Source organism: Poromitra crassiceps, assembly GCF_964638095.1.
Source record: "Poromitra crassiceps genome assembly, chromosome: 7".
NCBI lineage: Eukaryota > Metazoa > Chordata > Actinopteri > Beryciformes > Melamphaidae > Poromitra > Poromitra crassiceps.
This window is the reverse complement of record NC_139628.1, coordinates 43,106,327-43,128,650: the sequence shown is the minus strand read 5'-3', so window position 1 is coordinate 43,128,650 and position 22,324 is coordinate 43,106,327. Positions and strand designations below refer to the sequence as shown.

The window sequence follows — 22,324 nt, the reverse complement described above, 5'->3', positions numbered from 1 at the left end:
GGATGTGTTTTAAGGAGAGGATAGGGAGCAGTTGTTGGCGTGGAATAAGGAGAACGCTAAATTTAGAGGGAAATTCATATTCGATCACCGACACCATGGTCGCAAACCACAGGTGATTTTAATCCAATAGAAGGTGATTGTCATTAAATCACAACATGCCCCCCCCCCCCCCAAAAAAAAAAGAATATGAGCATATTATGAATATGTAGTTTGTAAAAAAAGCTACTGAGATTTGAATAGTTAAAATACCACCCAACTAATTAGTTAAACTAGTATTGAACTACATGTGAACTACTCCAAAACACTGGTAACTACTGCATGATCACTGGACAGGCAACCTGTGAATCACACCCCAAAGCATAGTTATCGTCTATTTTACTCTAAATTGAACCGTCATTTACTAAATGAATATCATGCTGTAAGAAGACTAGGAAAGATTACTGAGGTCATAAATCATGTGAGAACTAGGGACATTTTCCCATTGACTGCCATGCAATCAGACTTTATTTGCTGCTGATGGAGTCGCCCCTGCAGGCCATTAGAAATAATGCAAGTTTAAGACATTCATTTTTCACGATCGGAGCTACCCCCTTATTTCAATGGGTTTAAAATGCCTTTTCTGCCTTTCAACGGCTTTTCCCAGCAATCCAACAAGTTGGCCCATTCTAAAGGGGTCAGCAGTGTGTGCAGGCCACCATTAAGTCCAAACAATGTCCTCAATCAGATCACTATTACCCCATTACATGGAGTCCATCCCTCCATAACCCTGTCAGTCTATTGATTCAGTGATGGCTCTTGCCGCCGGCTTCCATTGCTCATGTTCACGTTACGCTCGTAATGCTTTGTAATGTTTTCCCAAGTCGATGAAAAGCGTTGGCGGGTTTACGGCTCGACGCCATCGATCGCGGAGACTCTCGAACGCGCGGCCCGGAATCTTGATCGCTGTGATGTTGTCATTTTCACACGGAGCTTATTTCTTTTCACTGCTCGCTTAAAAAATCCACTCGTCCTTCAGGGGATGACGCAGTACCCGACACATGTTAGCGGTTGCATAACGGGGTGTCGCGGCTCCGCGCGGCCTCTCCCGCCCCCGAAGGCACCGCGCACAAAAACATGCCTTCCTCCGCTATTTCTGGTCTACCCTTTCCTCATTCCATTGTTCTATCTCTCTATCTCTCTCTCTCTTCTCTCTCTCTCTCTCTTCTCTCTCTCTCTCGCCTGTCCTCACATTGACGGAGAACAATAGCACAGCAGGTACTCTCAGGTGAGAGGAAGGGAGAAAAGAATGGAAAGAGTCCCCTCTCGGCTTTCTCCTCCATCAGCCCTCCCTTCTCATCTCAGAGGGATTTTCTCTCAAACGTTTTTCTACTTCACCCCTCCTCTCTCTCTCTCTCTCTCTCTCTCTCCTCTCTCTCTCCCTCTCTCCTCTCTCTCTCTCCTCTCTCTCTCTCTCTCTCCCTATCCTCTCTCTCTCTCTCCTCTCTCTCCCTCTCTCTCTCCTCTCTCTCCCTCTCCTCTCCCTCCCTCCCTCTCTCTCACTCTCTCTCTCCCCTCTCTCTCTCTCTCTCTCTCCTCTCTCTCTCCCTCTCTCTCACCCTCTCGCTCTCCTCTCTCTCTCTCTCTCTCTCTCCCTCTCCTCTCTCTCTCCCTCTCTCTCCCTCCTCTCTCTCTCCTCTCTCTCCCTCTCCTCTCTCTCTCTCTCTCCTCTCTCTCTCTCCCTCCTCTCTCTCACCCTCTCTCTCTCTCTCTCCCTCTCCTCTCTCCTCTCTCTCTCTCCCTCTCTCTCCCTCTCCTCTCTCCTCTCTCTCTCTCCCTCTCTCTCTCCCTATGGTTCTTTCCCTTAGTGAAAATGGGTCACCTTTCTTTTGTCAGGAGAATGCCGGGGTAAGTATAACCTCTACAGTTGTGTGTGTGTGTGTGTGTGTGTGTGTGTGTGTGTGTGTGTGTGTGTGTGTGTGTGTGTGTGTGTGTGTGTGTGTGTGTGTGTGTGTGTGTGTGCGTTCGTGCGTGCGTGCGCGCGCCCATGTGTGTGTGCGTGAGCGCACTGTGTTTTTACTATCTGCTGGGGTTCCAAGCCCTGAAAAAGTCACAAGTTGCAAGGACCATTTTCTGGGTCTCATTCGGGAAAAAGTTTTCGGGTTTAGGGTTACGTACGTTAACATGAGCATACGGGCTAAGTTTAGGCTAGCCTGCTAAGTTTAGGCTAGCCTGCTAAGTTTAGGCTAGCCTGCGGTGAAAATGGAGAAACTGGACCAGCCTTTTTATGTAGCAAGTAGCAACAGAGAAGAACATTCCATCACAATTAATGAAAATGCTGTTGACTGACCTCTTTTGGCCGTATTCAATTCAGGTGTCGGGTATGGTCAGCAGCGAGTGAACCTTAATCTAAACACATTAAACACAAGTTAGGCAACAAAGCAACTTGGTCTGGCGCTCTCTGGCTTGCAAGATGGTGACCCTACAGGTCAGCCAATTCCACCCCTTCACCCTCAGGCACCAGCTACCTACTTCAACATGACACTCGTTACGTTAAACGTTGCAACGTCGGTTTCAGACACAACAGGGCGCTGTCGTTACGTGCCCGTCACGTCGATTTCTGACAAGATCGGGTACCCTTGGCCTCGGTATAGGGACGCCAAGGGTCCTGACAAAATGTCAACATAGCACGCATCGGGCATGCAACTGGGCTGGCGTTCCACCCAGAGAAACGTGGACTCAGCACTACCATTGAACCAGCTGCAAAAAGACCGGCTCCACCCCGAAGAAGACATTAATAGGTCTGACGAATGTGCAGTGTGCTGATGTCATGTTGCATGATTTCCCGGGTAATGAAGTCCTTGAAACTCTCAAAAACTCCAAACGTTTATCTCTCGCTGCCATTTGGGCCTGCCAAAGTGTGAAGTTGCCTATACTGCAGCATTAGGGATTAGGATTAAGCAGAGAGGTTAGGAAATGTGCGAGTCAATAGAACATCCTCACAAGTACTGTATGAGCAGCAGGAGGACTTTGTGGCCGTGCGGCTATGTGCATGTGTGTTGTTCTTTCTATGCTGATGATGTAATGGAAATTATAGTCAATCTGTATATTTGTTTGTCTATTCATGTTAATATCGCTTATCTCTCATCAACGTATCTGTTGTCTGTAGATATTAAAGCCCCACTATGTATTTTTTTACCTTAATATAACCTTAATGATTTTGATGGTACAGTGACTTCTAGCAGGGAGAATGGCAGCTCAGACATTCCCACACCACCCACGAAGGTTTCTGCACTATGTATTTTTGGTGGCTGCGTCGCGGAGAGCTGACAGTGTCAAGTTGCCTGGAACTTGCGCGTGTGCTGCACACGTCGTTTTGCAAACCCAACCCCACCCAGACCAGTTAATATAAGAACCGCGCCCTGACCCCGTCACCCATGAGTAAATACACAGGCTACAAGCACAATTGCACACTGAACCTAACAAAACTGCCAGCGTTTCACACGGGAGGCGAATAGCAGTCTTTCTGGCTGAGACTCGGCACCTGTAACGTTAGCACTTGGCAGCTGCTAACGTTAAGTCAGTAACCAGCCTGCTAACGTTAAGTCAGTAACCAGCCTGCTAACGTTAAGTCAGTAACCAGCCTGCTAACGTTAAGTCAGTAACCAGCTGGTCAGCACTTCTATCAGACAATACAGTGTTGTGCAACAAGCAAAGACTCGCCAAATATTTCCAATACATGTCCGGTATAATCCATAATAATCTATACTGCCTTTATGATCGCTGTTCCGGTGACAGAAATCCACTTTATTTTTATTTTTTTATGGAAACCAGGCAGTGTCTCCTCATTGTCTCCAGTCAAATACGTTGACTCCTCGCTGAGTTTTGAATCTTTATTTTGTGCAGTCCGTAGCAGTGGCGTAGGCAGAAATTCAATTATAGGTGGGCCTGGATAAAATTGGTGGGGCACAGACAATCCATAACATCTAGGAATTTTGCGTGCAAAATATATATCATGAAGTTGTCATGCATTAAAGACTCTGGAGATGATGTGCCCTATGTTTTTAAGCTACAAAACCATTTAATTAGCTAGCAAGGCAGCAGCAAGTTTGCCTCTAGAAAACAACAAATTTTGCGCATTTGGGCAGTGCTGCATTGTGGTAGATTTCCGATGCAAACATCACACAGGAAATGAAATGTAATGTTGAATCACACAAATAAAGAGAGTAGACAAAGACTGCAAAGCACACATTGTCATTTTAGGTGATTTATTAACAACGACAACAGCAAAAAAAAAAAAAAACAGCAAGTTGAATGGCTGGGCGAGGGCAAGAAGTGGGCGGCGGGCCTGTGCCTACGCGGGCCCGCCCATAGAAACACCCCTGGTCCGTAGCATCAAACAATGCATGCAGTATGCATACTTGAAACATGCCGGTTATGTAGAAACAAAGCGTACAACTACGTTCAACAGAAAATAAGTACTCCCCTCTCTCCTCTCTCCTCTCCCCAACCAGCCGGACTGACTTCCGCTATCAAAACACACACACCTCGCCCATCATGCACCAGATTACCGTAAGTGACTGTGAATTCAGTCTGAGCACAAGACAAAAACATACATAGCTCATACGTATGTTGTCAGCTACCCGACCGCTCTCGTTCAGGACGGGCCAGTGGACCCCCAATGCCCCCCCCCCCCCCCCCCCCCCATGCCGTCGGGTCTGAGAGAGATGAGAGATGCATGTTTAAATCGGTTATTTCAGATCATCACCCATTCCCTCATTGGCATGTGCACCCTTGATTCGATTTGTTCTTCCATGAGGTGTGTGCTTCCAGGCAGGCACGTCCCCCTTGATGTGGGCGCTGTGTGGGGGCAGGAAGCCTCGCTGCAGCTTGTGCTCCAGGTGCATGTGATTCTGAGGGGGAAGTCCCAGGCAGGCTCTCATCACGTTCTCTATGCAGGCTCTCTGGCGGAAAAAGGCGTTGACGAGCGGGGCTCCTGGCGGGACCAGGGGGGCCTTACAGAGGAAGGAGAGGAGAGCTAAGACGCTGTGGAAGGACTGGTAGTCCTCCTCGTCCTGCGGACGCACGGTCACGCGCTGACACAGCTCCGTCAGGATGACCAGGTCCAGAATGATGGGGCTGGCCAGCAGGGAGTCCTCGCAGGTGTTGTGCAGTGCAATGGTGTTGGTCCCTCCCATCATTATTTCAGAAATATATTCATCCATGGCACGCTTGCTGTCCCCCACATAGGGGACATACTTAATCACGACACAGTGGTCAGGTTTCTCTCCGGGCCGGTACAGTATGGGGTTGGACTGGACCATGTCATCCACCACGTTGCTTTTGGAGATCTCCTTTGAGCGGAACTGCTCTGGAGCCGAAAGGTTCTTCCCGTCGTTGTTGCCGAGGTGATTGTAACTGACGATGGAGGTAGGCTTGATTCCAGCGCTGACCAGAAAGTCCACCAGTACCGACTTGACCTTGGTCTGACCAGACTTGAAGTCATCTCCTCCGATGAACACCCCTCTCTGCACAGCCAGCTCTATAGCTCCGGGGACGAAGGTGTTCTGTGGGGAGCCGTTGATGTAGGCACAACCCTCCTGTATGCTGGCCACCGCAAACAGAGTGGAGGGAGAAACCTCCGCACCAGACTGGACGGCAGCTAGCAGGTTCTGGGCGGTGTCGTTGACCCCGGCTGTGACATCACAGAAACGCTCGGTATTGGCGGTCCACAAGACGATGACTTTGTCTACGCCACTCGACTGGTGGAAGTCTCTTATGTCTGCTCTGACCTGCTCCACCTGCTCTGCCATGGTCCCTGTAAGGACGTTGTCTGCTCGACTCTCTTGGTTAGCAGCAATGAATCCTGGGATAGATATGGAGGGTCTGGGTTTCAGGCAGCTCATGTGAGGTCGGAGCTGCTCTTGTAACGACCAGTCAAAGACCTGGGCCCGCTCCATTGCACAGCCAAGGTCCATTGAGGAGATGTCCCAGCCGTCAAAGACGATATCATTAGGGTGCACCATGGGTAGGAGGTCACGGAAGGGCACGTTGACCTCGCCCTCCGGCCCTGACCCGAGACAAACCGTAGACGCCTGCAGCAGGGAGCCGAAATAGTTTGCTTTCTTCTCTCCAGTCTTGGTCCTCCAGGTGAGGCCCAGCTTGTTGGCGAGCACCGCCGCTGTGACGGTGGTCCCGTTGTTGCCCCCCCAGCCCACCAGCATCACACCCAGCCGGGGCACGCGCCGCTCCGTGCGAAATGTCATCTCGCTGGTGGAGGGGGACACCGTGATGTTGCTCCCTTCTCTGTGCACTGATGTGGTTTGGTAGGAATACTGAGCCTCAATGTGTTTGTCTGTGTATCTCACATTGGGACTGTTAATGTGGATGTTCGCTGACATAGCTGCAGTCTTTTCCCTCAGGTGTGTAAAACGTCCTTAATGTAAATTTCTATAAAGATTCTGTGTTCGCCTGACAAGATTCACCCACAAATATACTTTGTCAATCTGCCGCAATGACCATCGTATATGTTATGATTGTGGAGGGCCACAGATGCATCATCAGTGATGTCACAAAGCACTGATGAGGTCATATCATCAGTGATGTCACAATGGCTCGGGTAACAACATTGTGACATGACATCACTGATGGCGTCACAAGTGAGGTCATAGACATTGTGACATCATCAGTGATGTGAAGACCCCATCTGCAGTAGCGCGGTGAGAGGCAAATGATTATTTGAAATTAATACACATATGGATTCACTCACAAAAGTGCAACTAGAAATACCAAGAAGTAAGGCCACTATTCTTCGCCACAATTATGTTCCTTTTAAAGGGATAAAATAGAGAGAGAACTTTCTCTCTATTTTACTGGTTTTGATTTTTTTTAACGTTCAATAATGCATTTTACTTGTTCTTTTACACAAACCTCTTTTGCCTCTTTGTAATCTCTTTTATTTATCTATGCTCTTTTCTTTTATCTATTTTATGTCTTTTCATCTCTTTTATGTAAAGCACTTTGAATTGCCTCTGTATATAAAATGTGCTATACAAATAAAACTTGCCTTGCCTCGTCTGCAACACAGATGTTCTTCCTGAACTCCACTTGCCACTTAGACATGAACTCATGAACTCAGGCCATAAACTCATGAACACTATATGGAAATGGATCACACAGGAGGCCGTTTTACGAGCTTATGAAACATGCAGTTATGACCATAAGCAATTCAAAGAGGATTTTGTGGAATATGTGCACGTACACGGGTAGGTGTCCCCCATATGAAAAGAACCCTCTCCTGCAATGCCCATCTCAAACAATGAACAGATGACCTGATGCATGAACGTAAGCTGTTGCTTATGGCTATTCCTATTGATCAGACCAGAGGATCACGCTGAGGAACATACAGTAGGTCTGTGCTCACTCAGCTGGAGACTACTGTAGAAGGTTGAGTGTTGCCCGTTTGCCCAAACGTATCCCAGAAAAGACCACTTCTCTGTTCCCAGGTCTATTTGTACCAGAAGCTTCAATGAGAGATGTTTCATCATTATTCCACCAGATATGCAATAGGGCTATAGGGGAAATCTTGAATCTGGACTTTGAACTGAGCACCCCGACGCACTTCAAACAGGATGTCACACACTTTGCCTGGGCTCATAGAGGGAAAATGGGGGCTATAAAAAAGAAAGGTTTTCTTCTGTCTCCCTCTCCATCTATCCTCGATGTGAAGGACCTCTCCGCAGCACTTTAAGAGCTATTTCACGAGGCATGGTAGCTTAGCCCAAAGTGCTTCGTGCTCATACAGGCACACTCATGCTGCGTACACATTACACCAGAAGCAGTTGAACACACACACGCCTATCCATCCTTTGACGTTGCCACTCAGAGCAGATGTTGCCACCTCCACCTGCCCACTGGCACTGTGTGAGTGAGTGTGTGGACTCCATTAGGCCATCACACAACTGCCCGGAATCACTATGTAGCGCGCTTAATCGGATCTCCCGCCTAGGAGCTGCTACGTGTAAACAGTAGAAACCCCGGAAACTGTCATAAGCAGCTTTGGCTGTAATTAAACTTTTACCTATCCTGTAGGCAGCAAACCAACGCATCCACTTGTCTAATAAATGCACAATTGCCAAAGGTATATTTAATTAGCCAATTCCAAGATTCGAACCTGATTGATAGTCATAACAGCTCTATCAAAGGAGCTGAAGCACCTGTGTGGCTACCTGAGCTTATAGCCAGGTGTTGCATCTCTGCACGTCGCATCGGTACACTGACGGGACCAACAGACCAATCATATCAACTGACCGACTGAGCGACTTAGTTGCAAAAAAAAACAAAAAAACAATTCCAGTAGACGTCTTTGCAAGAAGCCATGATGCAGTGCTCTCATTACGCAGTTAACATGTTTTGAGACTATTTGATGTAGCCTGGTTTATATCACAGTGACTTGGGAAGACTACAAACACAGCTGGTATAGCTTCACACTGAAATAGAGCAGTCCAGTCAAAAGGCGGAACTAACTAGAATAAGAAAAATGTAGAGTCCTATTTCAATCTTCCTGCATGTGACCCATATTTATTTGGCCGCTGAGTCGGCTTTGAAAAAGCAGCATAGAACAGTGCCCAAGGGCTTATGTAAACTTTCTACAGCCTGTTTGATACTCAGACACACAGAGATGGACTTGAAACGTGAAAAATAAGTTTTCTGGACTTTCATAAGCCAGCGTCACTCAAGATAGTATAGTTCTGTATTAAAAACAATACGTCAGCAGCAACATTGAGAATGCATGTGTAACTGTCACACGCCCTAATAATTACCCTTGTGGCCGGTGTCAGCAGTGTAACTTCACCTACAAAACCAATTGTTTTTACCATCCCCACAGTGGAAAAAAATATATAAAATCAAAAGTGTTATCTCATGCTCCACTGTCAATGTAATCTATATGCTCCATTGTCCATGTGGACTTTCGTATACAGGTAAGTCATTGAGACCACTCAAAACCCGTATCTCTGAACACCGCAGCACAATCAGAAATAATGTAACATCCAGCCCGGTGGATGTCCACTTTACCTCTGCTAAACATCCTGTATCCACTCTCAAATACATTGGGATTGAGGCTATTAAACTGCCACGCAGAGGGGGTGACATCAACAACTTGCTACTCCAAAGAGAACTGTTCTGGATACACACATTGGGCACTCTGGCCCCTAAAGGCCTTAATGAGGAATTCGATATGAGACCTTTTCTATAGAGGATGATGTAATCCTGTACTCCAACATGTTACTAGGATGTCCCTATTGTGATGCTTTTCTCTCTCTATTGTTCTCTCTCTCTTCTGGTGTTAATCTCTATTACATAAGTGGTACTTCTGTATATATATATTTTAAATATTTGCTATTTGTTATTTTAAGTAATAGACTAGGTCCCCATTTCTGCAAATGCAGTATGTTGTGGTTAATGGAGGTGCCTCCAGAGATGTATTTGTTTGGGCCTCTTCCAAATTAATTCTACTTGACTATACTTACTGTAAACCAGAGTCCACAAACTACTCCCTTCTGGGGGGCAACTATAGTTGTCCTGCTCGTTTATATACAGTATATATTCTTTTAGAATGATCTGTCATGTGATGTATTGATATGGGTATTTAAGACGCCACTTCAGAAAGCGTCTGAGGAAGGGCCGGTGTGGCCCGAAACGTCACTCTGGTTTGCAAATAAAAAAAACCAACGGGAGCTCTCTTGGTGTGCGGATCGTTCTTTTTCACTGTAAGTTAACCTTTTTGATCCAGCACCCTGGCCCAGTGTGGCCCAGTGTGGCCCAGTTTGGCCCAGTGTGGCCCAGTTTGGCCCAGTGTGGCCCAGTGTGGCCCAGTTTGGATGTGTGTCCCTGTCTACTTTTTAACTGTCACACACCGCCTGTACCCCCTGTTTCCAATCAACTCAACACAAGCAAATACAAAAGCCACGACGGGGTGACAGTATGTCATGCAGAATTATTAGAATTATTGCAGAAATAGACTCAATAAAAACAATAAAACAAGACAAGGGTAAGCACCAGGGGAGTTTCCCGGCAGGACATATGTTTTCGCCATTCTCCCGAGTGGATTTGGTTTGGATTTGGCTACGCTGATTGGCTGAAGGAGTTGTCCGTCAAGGCAAATTGTACTGTATCACCCAAGGAAATCGCTGTGGGCGGCTGGAAGTCCAGAGTGCAGCGAAACAGAATGTGAGGTTAAGTTAACACAATGTTTTTTTTCCCCAGGCTAACACAACAGACCTACTGTATCGTACTGTACATAGTATGTGATAACCAAACGCTTGGCCGTACCGAAGTGTAGAGGTAGCCCTCGCTGTTCATGGCAACGTAGAGCCCCGTCTTGGTGCTCTGGATGGCGACTATCCTGAGCCCCACAGGAATCAAGTTGAACTGCACTGCAAAAACAGAGCGGGGACGCGGGTTGGAGGAGAGGGAGAGAGAGAGAGAGAGAGAGATGTTAGGGCAATCATTCTTTTCCTTAAACGTTTATAGTGGTTCCTCGCGGTATAAAAAGACAATTGCTTTCCAGCTGTCTCCTATTTCATCCTCCCAATTGTACAGTATATCTGTCAGGTGGCGATGTGAGAGGTTACGAGAGGGAGATTTAGGTGGAATGAAGTGGAGTTGCTGGTACACCTTAGGTCAGACAAACCCGGGAGTGACAGTACAGAGGACTCCCTTGTGTGTGTGTGTGTGTGTGGGGGGGGTAGAGAGCAAAGAGGGAGAGTGCATAGCTGAGGCGAGAGCTTGGAGAATACATTAGGAAGTGACATCTCCGGAGTACTGCTTTGAATTCATCTCCTCCTATCCCGACACAGTAAACAGCACTTTGTAATGCACTTCACCCACTCCCTGCCTGTGGGAACCTTGGATCTCTTATGTGCATAGCTCTCCATAGAAACTAACTTCAACCTGGCCACTGGACCAGCGATCATGGTGTGCGTGTGTGTGGGGGAGGGGTGTGTGTGTGTGTGTGTGTTCGAGGCAGTTTTTTATGCCTAGGGGCGCCTGCATATGTTCACATCATTTGCTTGCCTGAGTATTTATGCCTGTATTTCCATGCATTTCTGAATTTGTGTACTGTTGAGTGGGTGTGTGTCTCAGCCCTCAGGTGTGTCTCAAAGGGCTCCACCGGAATGAGTCTAGCTAAATCTAACCAAACACAATCAATAAGCAGAAACTGAACAACGGTCATGGCCGCCATGAGTGGGAAGAGGTTGGGAAGGGCTGGTCTAACTACAGCCTAACACCTACACTCTAACCCAGCCTAACCTACACCCTAACCCACCCTAACCTACACTCTAACCCAGCCTAACCTACACTCTAACCCAGCCTAACCTACACTCTAACCCAGCCTAACCTACACTCTAACCCAGCCTAACCTAGACCCTAACCCAGCCTAACCTACACCCTAACCCAGCCTAACCTACACCCTAACCCAGCCTAACCTACACTCTAACCCAGCCTAACCTACACTCTAACCCAGCCTAACCTACACCCTAACCCAGCCTAACCTACACCCTAACCCAGCCTAACCTACACCCTAACCCAGCCTAACCTACACCCTAACCCAGCCTAACCTACACTCTAACCCAGCCTAACCTACACTCTAAGCCAGCCTAACCTACACCCTAACCCAACTTAACCTACACTCTAAGCCAGCCTAACCTACACTCTAACCCAGCCTAACCTACACTCTAAGCCAGCCTAACCTACACCCTAATCCAACAGCGCTCAGCCTTGACCCTATTACAATTAGGGGGGAAATAAAGTATTCTCCTTTTGCTGGGGACCCCCTGGAACCCACTCAACGGCCCCTGGGGTTCCACAGACTCTGAGAGCCACTGATCTAGCAGCTAATCTACAGCCTAACCTTCCGCCTAACCTACTGGCATCCCTCAGCCAGGTCAGGGCAGTCAGGGCATCCCTCAGCTAGGTCAGGGCAGTCAGGGCATCCCTCAGCTAGGTCAGGGCAGTCAGGGCATCCCTCAGCCAGGTCAGGGCAGTCAGGGCCCCCCTAGAAGCACACAAGGAAAAAACTCCCAAGGAAACCATAGCAGGAGAAAAAATTAAGGGGCCACAGGCAAGTAGGGATTCCCCACCGTGTGTGTGTGTGTGTGTGTGTGTGTGTGTGTGTGTGTGTGTGTGTGTGTGTGTGTGTGTGTGTGTCAAGTCAAGTCAAGTCAAGTTTATTTATATAGCCCTAATTCACAAGCATGTCTCAGAGGGCTTCACAGAAAGTATGTCTAGCTGATTCTAGCTAACACACAGTAACAAGAATATACAGAATAAAGATAACATTTGAACATTTGAAGAAAGCAGGAGAGTGGAGGAGGGAGGGAGAGGGAGGAGGGAGGAGAGGGGTATTAGGTGGGGAGAAAATAGGAAATGTGGAGGAGGAGAGAACAGAGGAGGAGAGATGAGGGTGCAGGGGAGGGAGAGCCAGGGTAGGGGTAGGGTCTAGGGTTGGGGGAGGGGAGGGAGTAGGATACGGGCCCGGATTAGGGCGAGGGTGGGGAGAAATGGGACATGTGGAGGAGGAGAGAACAGAGAAGGAGAGGGTGCGCGTGTGTCTCTATGTATTCTCAAGAGTCTTGAGCGTGGGGCCTGGAGCGCCCTCTAAAACAGAGCCTTATAAGATGTGACATGGTAAGTTGAGTGATATTGACAAAATGGCCCCTAGTTACCGGCCACGGCGTGGTCGCATCGCTACGAGGACCGGCGTGCTACCCTGACGACGGAAGCGCCCTCAGCGATCGATTGGATCAAAGGGGACAGAATGTGACCAAGGAGAGAACCGAAACGAGCGAGATTCAAAAGTTTGAACACAATATATTAATATGAAAACCTACTAGTAGTTTTCTTTTCTTGCTTTCTCTGCTGCCTGTTCTTTCAAATTTGCGTGTCTGAAAGGAGCATTATATACCTTCATCAAATCTCAGATGATTTATTTGTCAGTGTTTGTAGTATCAGGTTTGACTCATGGCTGCCAATGACTCCAATACAATAAGAATTAATATTAATGTCAGTCATTAAATACTGTTACAATACTAATACTAATACTCAGTACAGTTTGTCAAGTGAGTTACAGGGTTACATTAGAATACTTTATGTAGAAAAAACAAAACAAAGAACTGATTTTGGTGTAGTTTTGGGAGATTATTATTAATATTATTATTATTATTATTATTATTTATTTTGCATAAAGTGACAGCGTGGGTTGTCAAAATGACAAATGCCTTAAGTCTCAAGAGCCATTATACAAATCAATTTCCAAATCAAAAGTTCTGCCAAGTTAAGTTATGGAAGGAAGAGTGAAAGTCAATGCTGGCAGTGGCCACTGCAGATGGACAAAGGACTGGCTGTCATCCCGTATTGAAACCAGCACTCCAATGCAAATGCCTCATACTACAATGCAGGGCGTTCGGCAAATTGCACATACCTCTCGACCCCCACCTTTACCCACATCTCTCTCTCTCTCTCTCTCTCTCTCTCTCTCTCTCTCTCTCTCTCTCTCTCTCTCTCCCCCTCTCTCTCTCCCCCCCTCTCTCTCTCTCTCTCTCTCTCTCTCTCTCCCTCTCTCTCTCTCTCTCTCTCTCTCCTCTCTCTTCTCTCTCTCTCTCTCTCTCCCCTCTCTCTCCCCCCTCTCTCTCTCTCTCTCCCCCTCTCTCTCCATCTTCGGGGTGCTGCTTCTATTTGCTCTATCGATCCCTGCATCTCAAACGTCGGTTTCGCAAATGAACAAGGTGTCACCAAAGACCATGGCCGAGATGACAAATAGAGCAGAGCACACACGGCCTCCTCCCTCCTCCTTTCTGCCCTTCCTCTCTCTCTCTCTCTCTCTCTCTCTCTCTCTCTCTCTCTCTCTCTCTCTCTCTCTCCTCTCTCTCTCTCTCTCTCTCTCTCTCTCTCTCTCTCTCTCTCTCTCTCTCTCTCCCTCTCGCTCTCTCTCTCTTATGCACCGATGCCCTCCCTGAGGTGCCTGTGACCCCCCGGTAACCCGATGTACACACACACACACATACATTCTAACCTTCTCACACTCCAGGGCCGGCGCCAGGATGAAATGACTGAGGGGCTGTTATAACTGGCGAGGGGGCTGATTTTTTTTTTTTTTAAATATGATATTTTTATATCGTAAAACATAGGTTATATACCCGCTATGCCTATTTCTGGACTTTCTAACCATAATAACCTCTGAAAAGCGCAATAACACAAGAAAGACTACTATTCAAAATCAAATAAAACATTTATTTCACAGCAGCAGATTAAGGCATTAATAGAGGTTCAAGGGTTCATAGGTTCAAATTTAATAAATAGCTACATCTCTGACACCTTGTGACAACCAAAGCACAGCAAATAGCGCTTCCCTGCCAATTCTGAAACAACAGAGCTATGTTTACAGGGGGTAGCCTACATCAACTTAAACTGATCAAATTTGATGAAGACTGCAGAAACAGCAGCCTAAACATGTCAGGTACAAACATTGCCTAACTGGCCTTTATAGATTAACTGTTCTTTAAAAAAAAAAAAAAAAAAAAAAAAAAAAAATTCAAGTGAGGGGGCCGAAAATTGAACTGAGGGGGCTAAGCCCCCTGAGGCCCCCTCGTGGCGCCGGGCCTGTCACACTCTCTCACTCACACACACACACACACACACACACACACACACACACACACACACACACACACACACACACACACACACACACACACACACACAGTACTGCCCCCTCCTCTCAATTTCCTCCTCTCTTATCTTTCGCCAATTACTTCTTCCTTCTCACCGTTCATCTCTCCTATTATCTTTCATTTCTCTCTCTCTTTCTCTGCATGCATCCTCCCATCCCTCCCCCAGTGGTGTAGTTATAACAAAGTAATAATACTTCATCGCAGTACTTAAATATATTTTGGGAGTATATCTGTACTTTACTCGAGTATTTATATTTCATTTCCCCTAAGCATCTTCGTGACTCGTTACTACAAAATAAAAAGGGAAGACATTTGGTAGCCTGCGTGCAAGCAGGTTTGGTGAATCAGTGCTGCGGCGGTAACGCACCAAAATGTTGTTTGCCAACCGCTATAAAACTCGAGAAGGCATGTCGGACATGAACATGCAGTAGAATCAATGATGACTGCATGATTCTATTTGATTTTATTAACAGCATTTACTTGTACGTTTACTTCCAATACTTAAAAGGAACACTCCGCTGATTTTCAACCAGCTTTGTATCATTACAAAATCAGCAGTATATCAGAAAACTGTCAACAGTTTGGCAGACATTCATTTCGTTTGACAGTTATTGAGAGTTGATTTGAGCTCAGCTGTGTGGACCAGTGATGTCATTCATGCACAAATGACATCACTGGTACCATTCTATCTGACTTTAACTTGTGTGGCTTTCAGGTATACACACCACTGCCCAAATAGAGACAGAGTTTGGATCCTCTCTCATCCTCCAATCAAAAGGAGCTGTGCTTATCACATGGATTACACACCTCCCTGCCTGCCCCCCCCCCCTCTCTCTGTTTTCTCCTCTTTTCCCTCCATCCTCCTCTCTCCTGCTCTCCTTTTTGACTCCCTCCCTTCACTCTCTTTCTCTCTCCATCACATCCTCTCACACCCTCTCTCTCTTCCTGTAGACACCCGGCCAGTCGCAGAGGAGACCACTAGATTAATTAAAAGCCTTTTGACTGAGAGACAGAGAGAGGGGGAGGGAGGGAGGGAGGGAGGGAGGGAGGGAGGGAGGGAGGGAGGGAGGGAGGAGAGGGGAGGGGAGAGAGCACAGGAGAGGGAGGTGGGGCTGTTAGTGAATCGATGGCACAAGTCAATTTGAGGCCTGAGATCATCTAGACAATAAATAAAGCAGGAGAGAGGCGATGTGGGGTTTGGAGAGGAACAGCGGGGGCATGGAGGTAAGCTGTGCAGAGGGCATCTCTGGGCTGTTTGTTGCTGCAGTGCAGTATTGTATTGTGCGGCGCGTTGGGACTCCGCGGGGACGAGACGAGAGGAGGATTAGAGAGCGTGGCTGCAGCAGCCAGCGGCCCTCTGGACAGGCGCCGCTCAATCTCCACTTCGTGTTTGCGTGGAGCTGATTCAAGCTCGTCCTCGCAAGGGAAACGACATGGCTCCAAAGAAGTGTTCTTAAGGCCCACTAGATGGCACTCTGAGCCCACCAGTGGTTGAGAAACACTGTTGTAGAATAACCTAATCGTGGTCATGTTAAACAAGAACTTCTTCTATTAAACATTATTTATTTCAGACATGGACTGCAGTTCAAATTGCTTTATATAGACAGCATACAACAAAATTGCGAGAAACACTACAGAATTTAAGCGACCTTGGGTTCTGTGAAAGGTGCTATATAAATCCACAACATTCTTATTATAAAAGGAATCCATTCCGATTAGAGGAACATAGCCTACGGTAAAACATTTAAAACACAAGTAACCATACATAGAGGGGAGATTTTCAAGTGTTCTCCAATTTTAAACACTAAAGGGTGCATGAAAGAAAGGAAAAAGGGGAAAACACAAGAGGAACAGTGGACACAAGTATCTCCTTTTGCCTGACGCGGCTGGATCTGCCAGTGTTTCGTCATTAAGAAGGTGTTAAGAATGCCCCAGACCCTTCTTACAAAACCTTCTTAACGAAAGATCATCTTAGCGCTAAGAAGCTTTTGGGAAACGCAGCCTTCTTAACGAAAGATAATTTTAGGCTAAGAAGCAATCGGGAAACGCGTTGGCTTCGTTGGCTTCTTACGGGAGCCTTAAGAAGGGTCAAAGAAGCTTCTTAGCGCTAAGAAGCTTTTGGGAAACGCATGCCTTCGTAATGAAAGATCATCTTAGGCTAAGAAGCAATTGGGAAACCCGTTTGCTTCTTAAGGGGGCCTTAAGAAGGGTTAAAGAAGCTTATTAGCGCTAAGAAGCTTTTGGGAAACCCAGCCAATGTTGGTCGATCTTCAAGCGGGTTCAAACGAGCGATGTTAACGAATGCGACCTCTTGCGGTCGTGTGAGTAAGTGCGTGCGTGCAGTGCATACGCCAGAGTCGGGAGCTGTAACCAGGAAGTAGTGGCGACCCTCTGGTGGTCTTTACCATAATGACATATCGAAATAGCTTGCTTGAGTAGTTTCCGCGTCTTTCAACTGCCTCGTCGCGAGAGACCCGGTTCACCTCCTGATGTGTTCCGTGTTGAACCGTAACCCAAACCATAACCAAGTTGTTTTAGCTGCCTAAACATAACCGACGTTTAAACATAACTGCGTGCCGAGGCGTATCGCCTGCATGCACCGTTTCCCTCATATATGTCGTTTTGGGAGTCACTGGAAATACTTATTTTGTCGTTTCGGTATGAGGACATGTTGGCTGATTGGATAACGGCATGGTGATGTGATAGCTGCTCAGGCTGGACAAGATTAAGAACGATTACATCCGAGGAACCGCCCATGTCTCGCAGTTTGGACAGAAAGTGAGAGAGGCAAAACTGAGATGGTATGGACATGTGCGGAGGAGGGAGGTGGGGTACATCGGGAGGAGGATGGTGGAGATGGAGCTGCCAAGAAAGAGGAGGAGGGGAAGGCCCAAGAGGAGGTTCATGGACGCAGTGAAGGAGGACATGCAGGCAGCGGGCGTGACGGAGGACGATGCAGAGGACAGGAACCGAAGGAAACAGATGATCCGCTGTGGCGACCCCTGACGGGAACAGCCGAAAGAAGAAGAAGAAGAAGAAGATGTGATAGCTGCTCAGCTATCTAAAAGTCACTCATGTTAAGTGAGTTCCAAAGACAATACTGCGACTGCGTACTGTACTCAGTCTACTGTACATTATTGTTTGTACATTGTCTTGTTATTGTATTCTCTAGGCTCAATGGGATTGACCTCTCCTCATCAAGAGAGACCTGAACGACATTCACAAACATGGCAAAGAAAATACACAATATGTTTCAGTCACATGTTGCAGCAGTTATTGCTTTAAAGTATCCACCTTATTTTTGGCGGCCATGATGCACCATGGGCACTGCTTCCTTCTGCTGTCCTCTTCCCCCGTTACGTCTAGCTTGACACAACACAGCCCGTCTAATGTACCCGTCTGTAAACGGTGCAGCTGAGCTGATAAATGCCGACTTGTTCAACGAGCAACAGGTTAGCGGATGTGATAGATAACATCATTAGGTTACATTCCCAAAACGAGTGTTATTTTGTGACGAACAAACTTTTAACGTCGGAGTTCGACAAGGAAATGCGATGCGAGGAGGCACGCGCTGCAGTCATGGGCTGCAGTGCAGAGTAGCCTACTATCCAGGCAGCGTCAAGCCAGCGTAAACACAGCTGCTCACGTTCTAGACCGGATATTGCTCCCAGAATTATTTTACAGCGGGAGCCTCACAAAAATAAGGTGGATAGAGACACTGCGTAACGCGTCATCATTCAGAAGCCACGCCCAAGACGGGGGAAAACAGAAACCCCCCCTCCAATCCTGGCGTTCTCCTATGTCGCGTGCATGGTTGCGTGTTGCACAAAAAGATTGTATATACGGACAGGGCCGTAGCCAGGGATTTCGGGCCCCATGAAAGGATATCACATCGGGCCCACGGATGCAAATTTTGGCCATTTGACGCATGCAATTTAGAGGAATATCTCATTTTAAATCAGAGAGTTCCCCAAACTTTTGAGTAGCCAGTCAGATTGAAAAAGTTGCCGGATCATGTTCGCGGCGTTTGTTCCAGTGGTCCTTTTCCCAATTAATAAACAAACCTCAAATATGTATCGATGAGTGTGACAATTGAAATAATACCGAACAAATATTGTCATGCCGCAACCCAGGAACTTGATAGATGATAGATGATAGAGAGGACCACAAAAAAATGCCCTCGCCACCAGAGGGCCAGATTTTGCTGAGGGTTGGGGGCCGAACGGCGCTGGTGCAGAAAAATTTGGGGCATTTGAAGTCAGGTTTAGAGGAATAACTAATTTTAAATTAACAGTTGTGATGTCATTATTCAGTCTTAAACACCAATATTTGAGCCTCTTCTCACTCTATGTCACCACTTGCTCTCCCTGCAGGGCTTGAAATTAGCTTTTTTGGCCACCTGCCAATATGGCTGCTAGAAGTTACCAGCCAATTAGAATGTCCACTAGCCAAAATGTTTTTCTTGAAATAAACCAGAATAATGAGTGGGTTAATTTAAGCATAAGTATCAGTAAGTGGCCCTGGATTCTCAAAGCCTGTGTTGAGGGTCACACGAACAAAAATGCACTCTTGAAGCTAAATAAATCCAAAACCAACAAGTTAATTATTTAAATTTTTTACTTCAATGTAGAACAGTCAATTCTTACACAAGATTACTTTTAGCCTTTTAGTCATAAAGATTATTGAAAGATATTCCATATTCCAGACTGAAATGTTATAACAGAAGTAGAGTATTGGCCAGAATGACATGAACATTTGGACACTTATTCAGCGGGTATCTTGTATGTTGCGTTCAGGTGCACTGTTTAAAATAAATAAATAAATAAAAATGTTGGGGCCCCTGTCAGTCAAGGGCCCTTGGAATCGACCACACTTTCCTCCGTGATACTACGGCCCTGTATACGGAAGATGAACACTCCAACTTACTTCCTTGAAAGCTAGATCCACATTTTTCTTCTCGCCAATTCTCAATGGCTTCCTTGTTTTGCTCAGGAGTACAAAAAAACTTTAACTGGCAATTTTTTACATTTGTTGTCTGCGCAGCCCACCACACAACAGCTTTTAGCTATGTTTAATTCAAGGAAAATTACGCTGGTGTGTGGAAATGAATGGAGCTTTTCCCCCGTGATGGGCGTGGCCTATTGCATGCAGTGTCTCTATTGTGCTATCTGGTGGTTCGTTAACACACAGTAAGATGGACTACGTTTAAAGGCTAATTAAGTGTGTGCGTCTTATCATTTGGCACTTTGATGACCCCTCATGTCTACTGTGGGCATTACATTGTTTTATAAATGGTAAATGGCCTGCATTTATATAGCGCTTTTATCCAAAGCGCTTTACAGTCAGTAAGTACATTCACCCATTCACACACCGATGGCGGCAGGTTACCACGCAGGGTGCTGGCACACCAACGGGAGCAATTTGGGGTTCAGTGTCTTGCCCAAGGACAGTTCGACATGCAGACTGGAGGAGCCTGGAATTGAACCACCGACCTCTTTTATCCAAAGCAATTAGTGGTCGACCCGCTCTACCTCCTGAGCTACAGCCGCCCCTAAGCCCCTAAGCCGTTTTAGGGCCAGCTTATGCTTTCCTTACATTGCTATTGACTTCAGTGCAAATTCTAAAATGCATCAACGCTGCATTTGAAGGCCCCGGTTTGTGTCTGTGTGGGCGCTCCTTTGCTGCAAAATCATCCATTATCTAATTGCCTGCTATTCCTGTTTACTTGTGTTTACAAAGCTGACGTTTAGGAAGGCAGGGTGTTACAGTAATCATATGACTGACTTGGGATCAGCTTCACATCATATAATAACCTGTGTAAAAAGTTGATAAATTGACCTCATGTCACCCGTGTCTGATTTGCACACCCATAAAGAATTTCCCAGCAATCATTGTCACAGTGATGAACAACTTCCACAGATGAAAAATGAAGCCTCTCCGAAGTGTTTTAGCGACACTTTCCAGGCCCTGCGAGTTCAATTCAATTCAAAATCCCAGACCAAGCAATGAATAGGACTGACGTTAAAGAGGGTAGATGGAGAGTCATCTGTAGCCAATGAAGAGGAGCAAAGAAACCTCAAAAACCAATTATCCTCTGAGTGTCCATGATGAATCGTCTCCTCCAAGCCCAGAAGGTAGCTGTGTGTGTTGTTTTAGTGTCTGAGGGGCTATGAGCTGTGTGTGTTGTTTTAGTGTCTGAGGGCTATGAGCTGTGTGTGTTGTTTTAGTGTCTGAGGGGCTATGAGCTGTGTGTGTTGTTTTAGTGTCTGAGGGCTATGAGCTGTGTGTGTTGTTTTAGTGTCTGAGGGGTATGAGCTGTGTGTGTTGTTTTAGTGTCTGAGGGGTATGAGCTGTGTGTGTTGTTTTAGTGTCTGAGGGGTATGAGCTGTGTGTGTTATTTTAGTGTCTGAGGGGTATGAGCTGTGTGTGTTGTTTTAGTGTCTGAGGGGCTATGAGCTGTGTGTGTTATTTTAGTGTCTGAGGGGTATGAGCTGTGTGTGTTATTTTAGTGTCTGAGGGGTATGAGCTGTGTGTGTTGTTTTAGTGTCTGAGGGGCTATGAGCTGTGTGTGTTATTTTAGTGTCTGAGGGCTATGAGCTGTGTGTGTTGTTTTAGTGTCTGAGGGGTATGAGCTGTGTGTGTTGTTTTAGTGTCTGAGGGCTATGAGCTGTGTGTGTTATTTTAGTGTCTGAGGGGTATGAGCTGTGTGTGTTGTTTTAGTGTCTGAGGGGTATGAGCTGTGTGTGTTATTTTAGTGTCTGAGGGGTATGAGCTGTGTGTGTTATTTTAGTGTCTGAGGGGTATGAGCTGTGTGTGTTATTTTAGTGTCTGAGGGGTATGAGCTGTGTGTGTTATTTTAGTGTCTGAGGGGTATGAGCTGTGTGTGTTATTTTAGTGTCTGAGGGGTATGAGCTGTGTGTGTTATTTTAGTGTCTGAGGGGTATGAGCTGTGTGTGTTATTTTAGTGTCTGAGGGGTATGAGCTGTGTGTGTTTTAGTGTCTGAGGGGTATGAGCTGTGTGTGTTGTTTTAGTGTCTGAGGGGCTATGAGCTGTGTGTGTTGTTTTAGTGTCTGAGGGGCTATGAGCTGTGTGTGTTGTTTTAGTGTCTGAGGGGTATGAGCTGTGTGTGTTATTTTAGTGTCTGAGGGGCTATGAGCTGTGTGTGTTGTTTTAGTGTCTTTTCCCCCCCAGTAAGGGTAAAAATATCTAGATCCAGAATACGAGAATAAATTAATTTACATGTATGCAATGTGTGCGGAAAAACAATAGTAGAATGAAAAGAAAGTGTACAAAAATGTATATAAATAAAAATGTATATAAAAAAATGACAAATGAGAAAATGTGACATGAAAAAAGGAACGTATCTAATGAATAAAGAAAAATGAATTATATCTCAATCATTTTTATCCAGTCACCCACAACAAATGTTCTGAGTCGAAGTTGTTAATGGATCGACATTGGACGATATTTAATGTTAAGTATACCCAGAATGAGAAAGTGGTATACTGATAGATCACCTTTATTCAATCTCCAATGAGAATGAGATCATTGTACCTGATTCCAATACAGATTAAGGAATATTTCAGGCAAATTTTACATTGGCATTAAGTGGAAT

General features: G+C 46.2%; 1 protein-coding gene and 1 pseudogene across 2 annotated transcripts in view; both read right to left on the bottom strand.

Moving 5' to 3' along the window:
- The window catches only part of fgf11a (fibroblast growth factor 11a), a gene marked incomplete at both ends in the record, with an annotated part of 137,683 nt that overhangs the window by 27,221 nt on the left and 88,138 nt on the right, over positions 1 to 22,324 (bottom strand). Inside the window, one exon of the mRNA XM_083640400.1 lies at positions 10,309 to 10,412. Coding sequence (XP_083496526.1) covers positions 10,309 to 10,412 — 104 coding nt within the window. The remainder of the gene's footprint in view (positions 1 to 10,308; positions 10,413 to 22,324) is intronic.
- LOC310780234 (inositol-3-phosphate synthase 1-A pseudogene) lies at positions 4,728 to 6,377 on the bottom strand (annotated as a pseudogene). The gene has a single exon. The product of its transcript is annotated as an inositol-3-phosphate synthase 1-A pseudogene (transcript).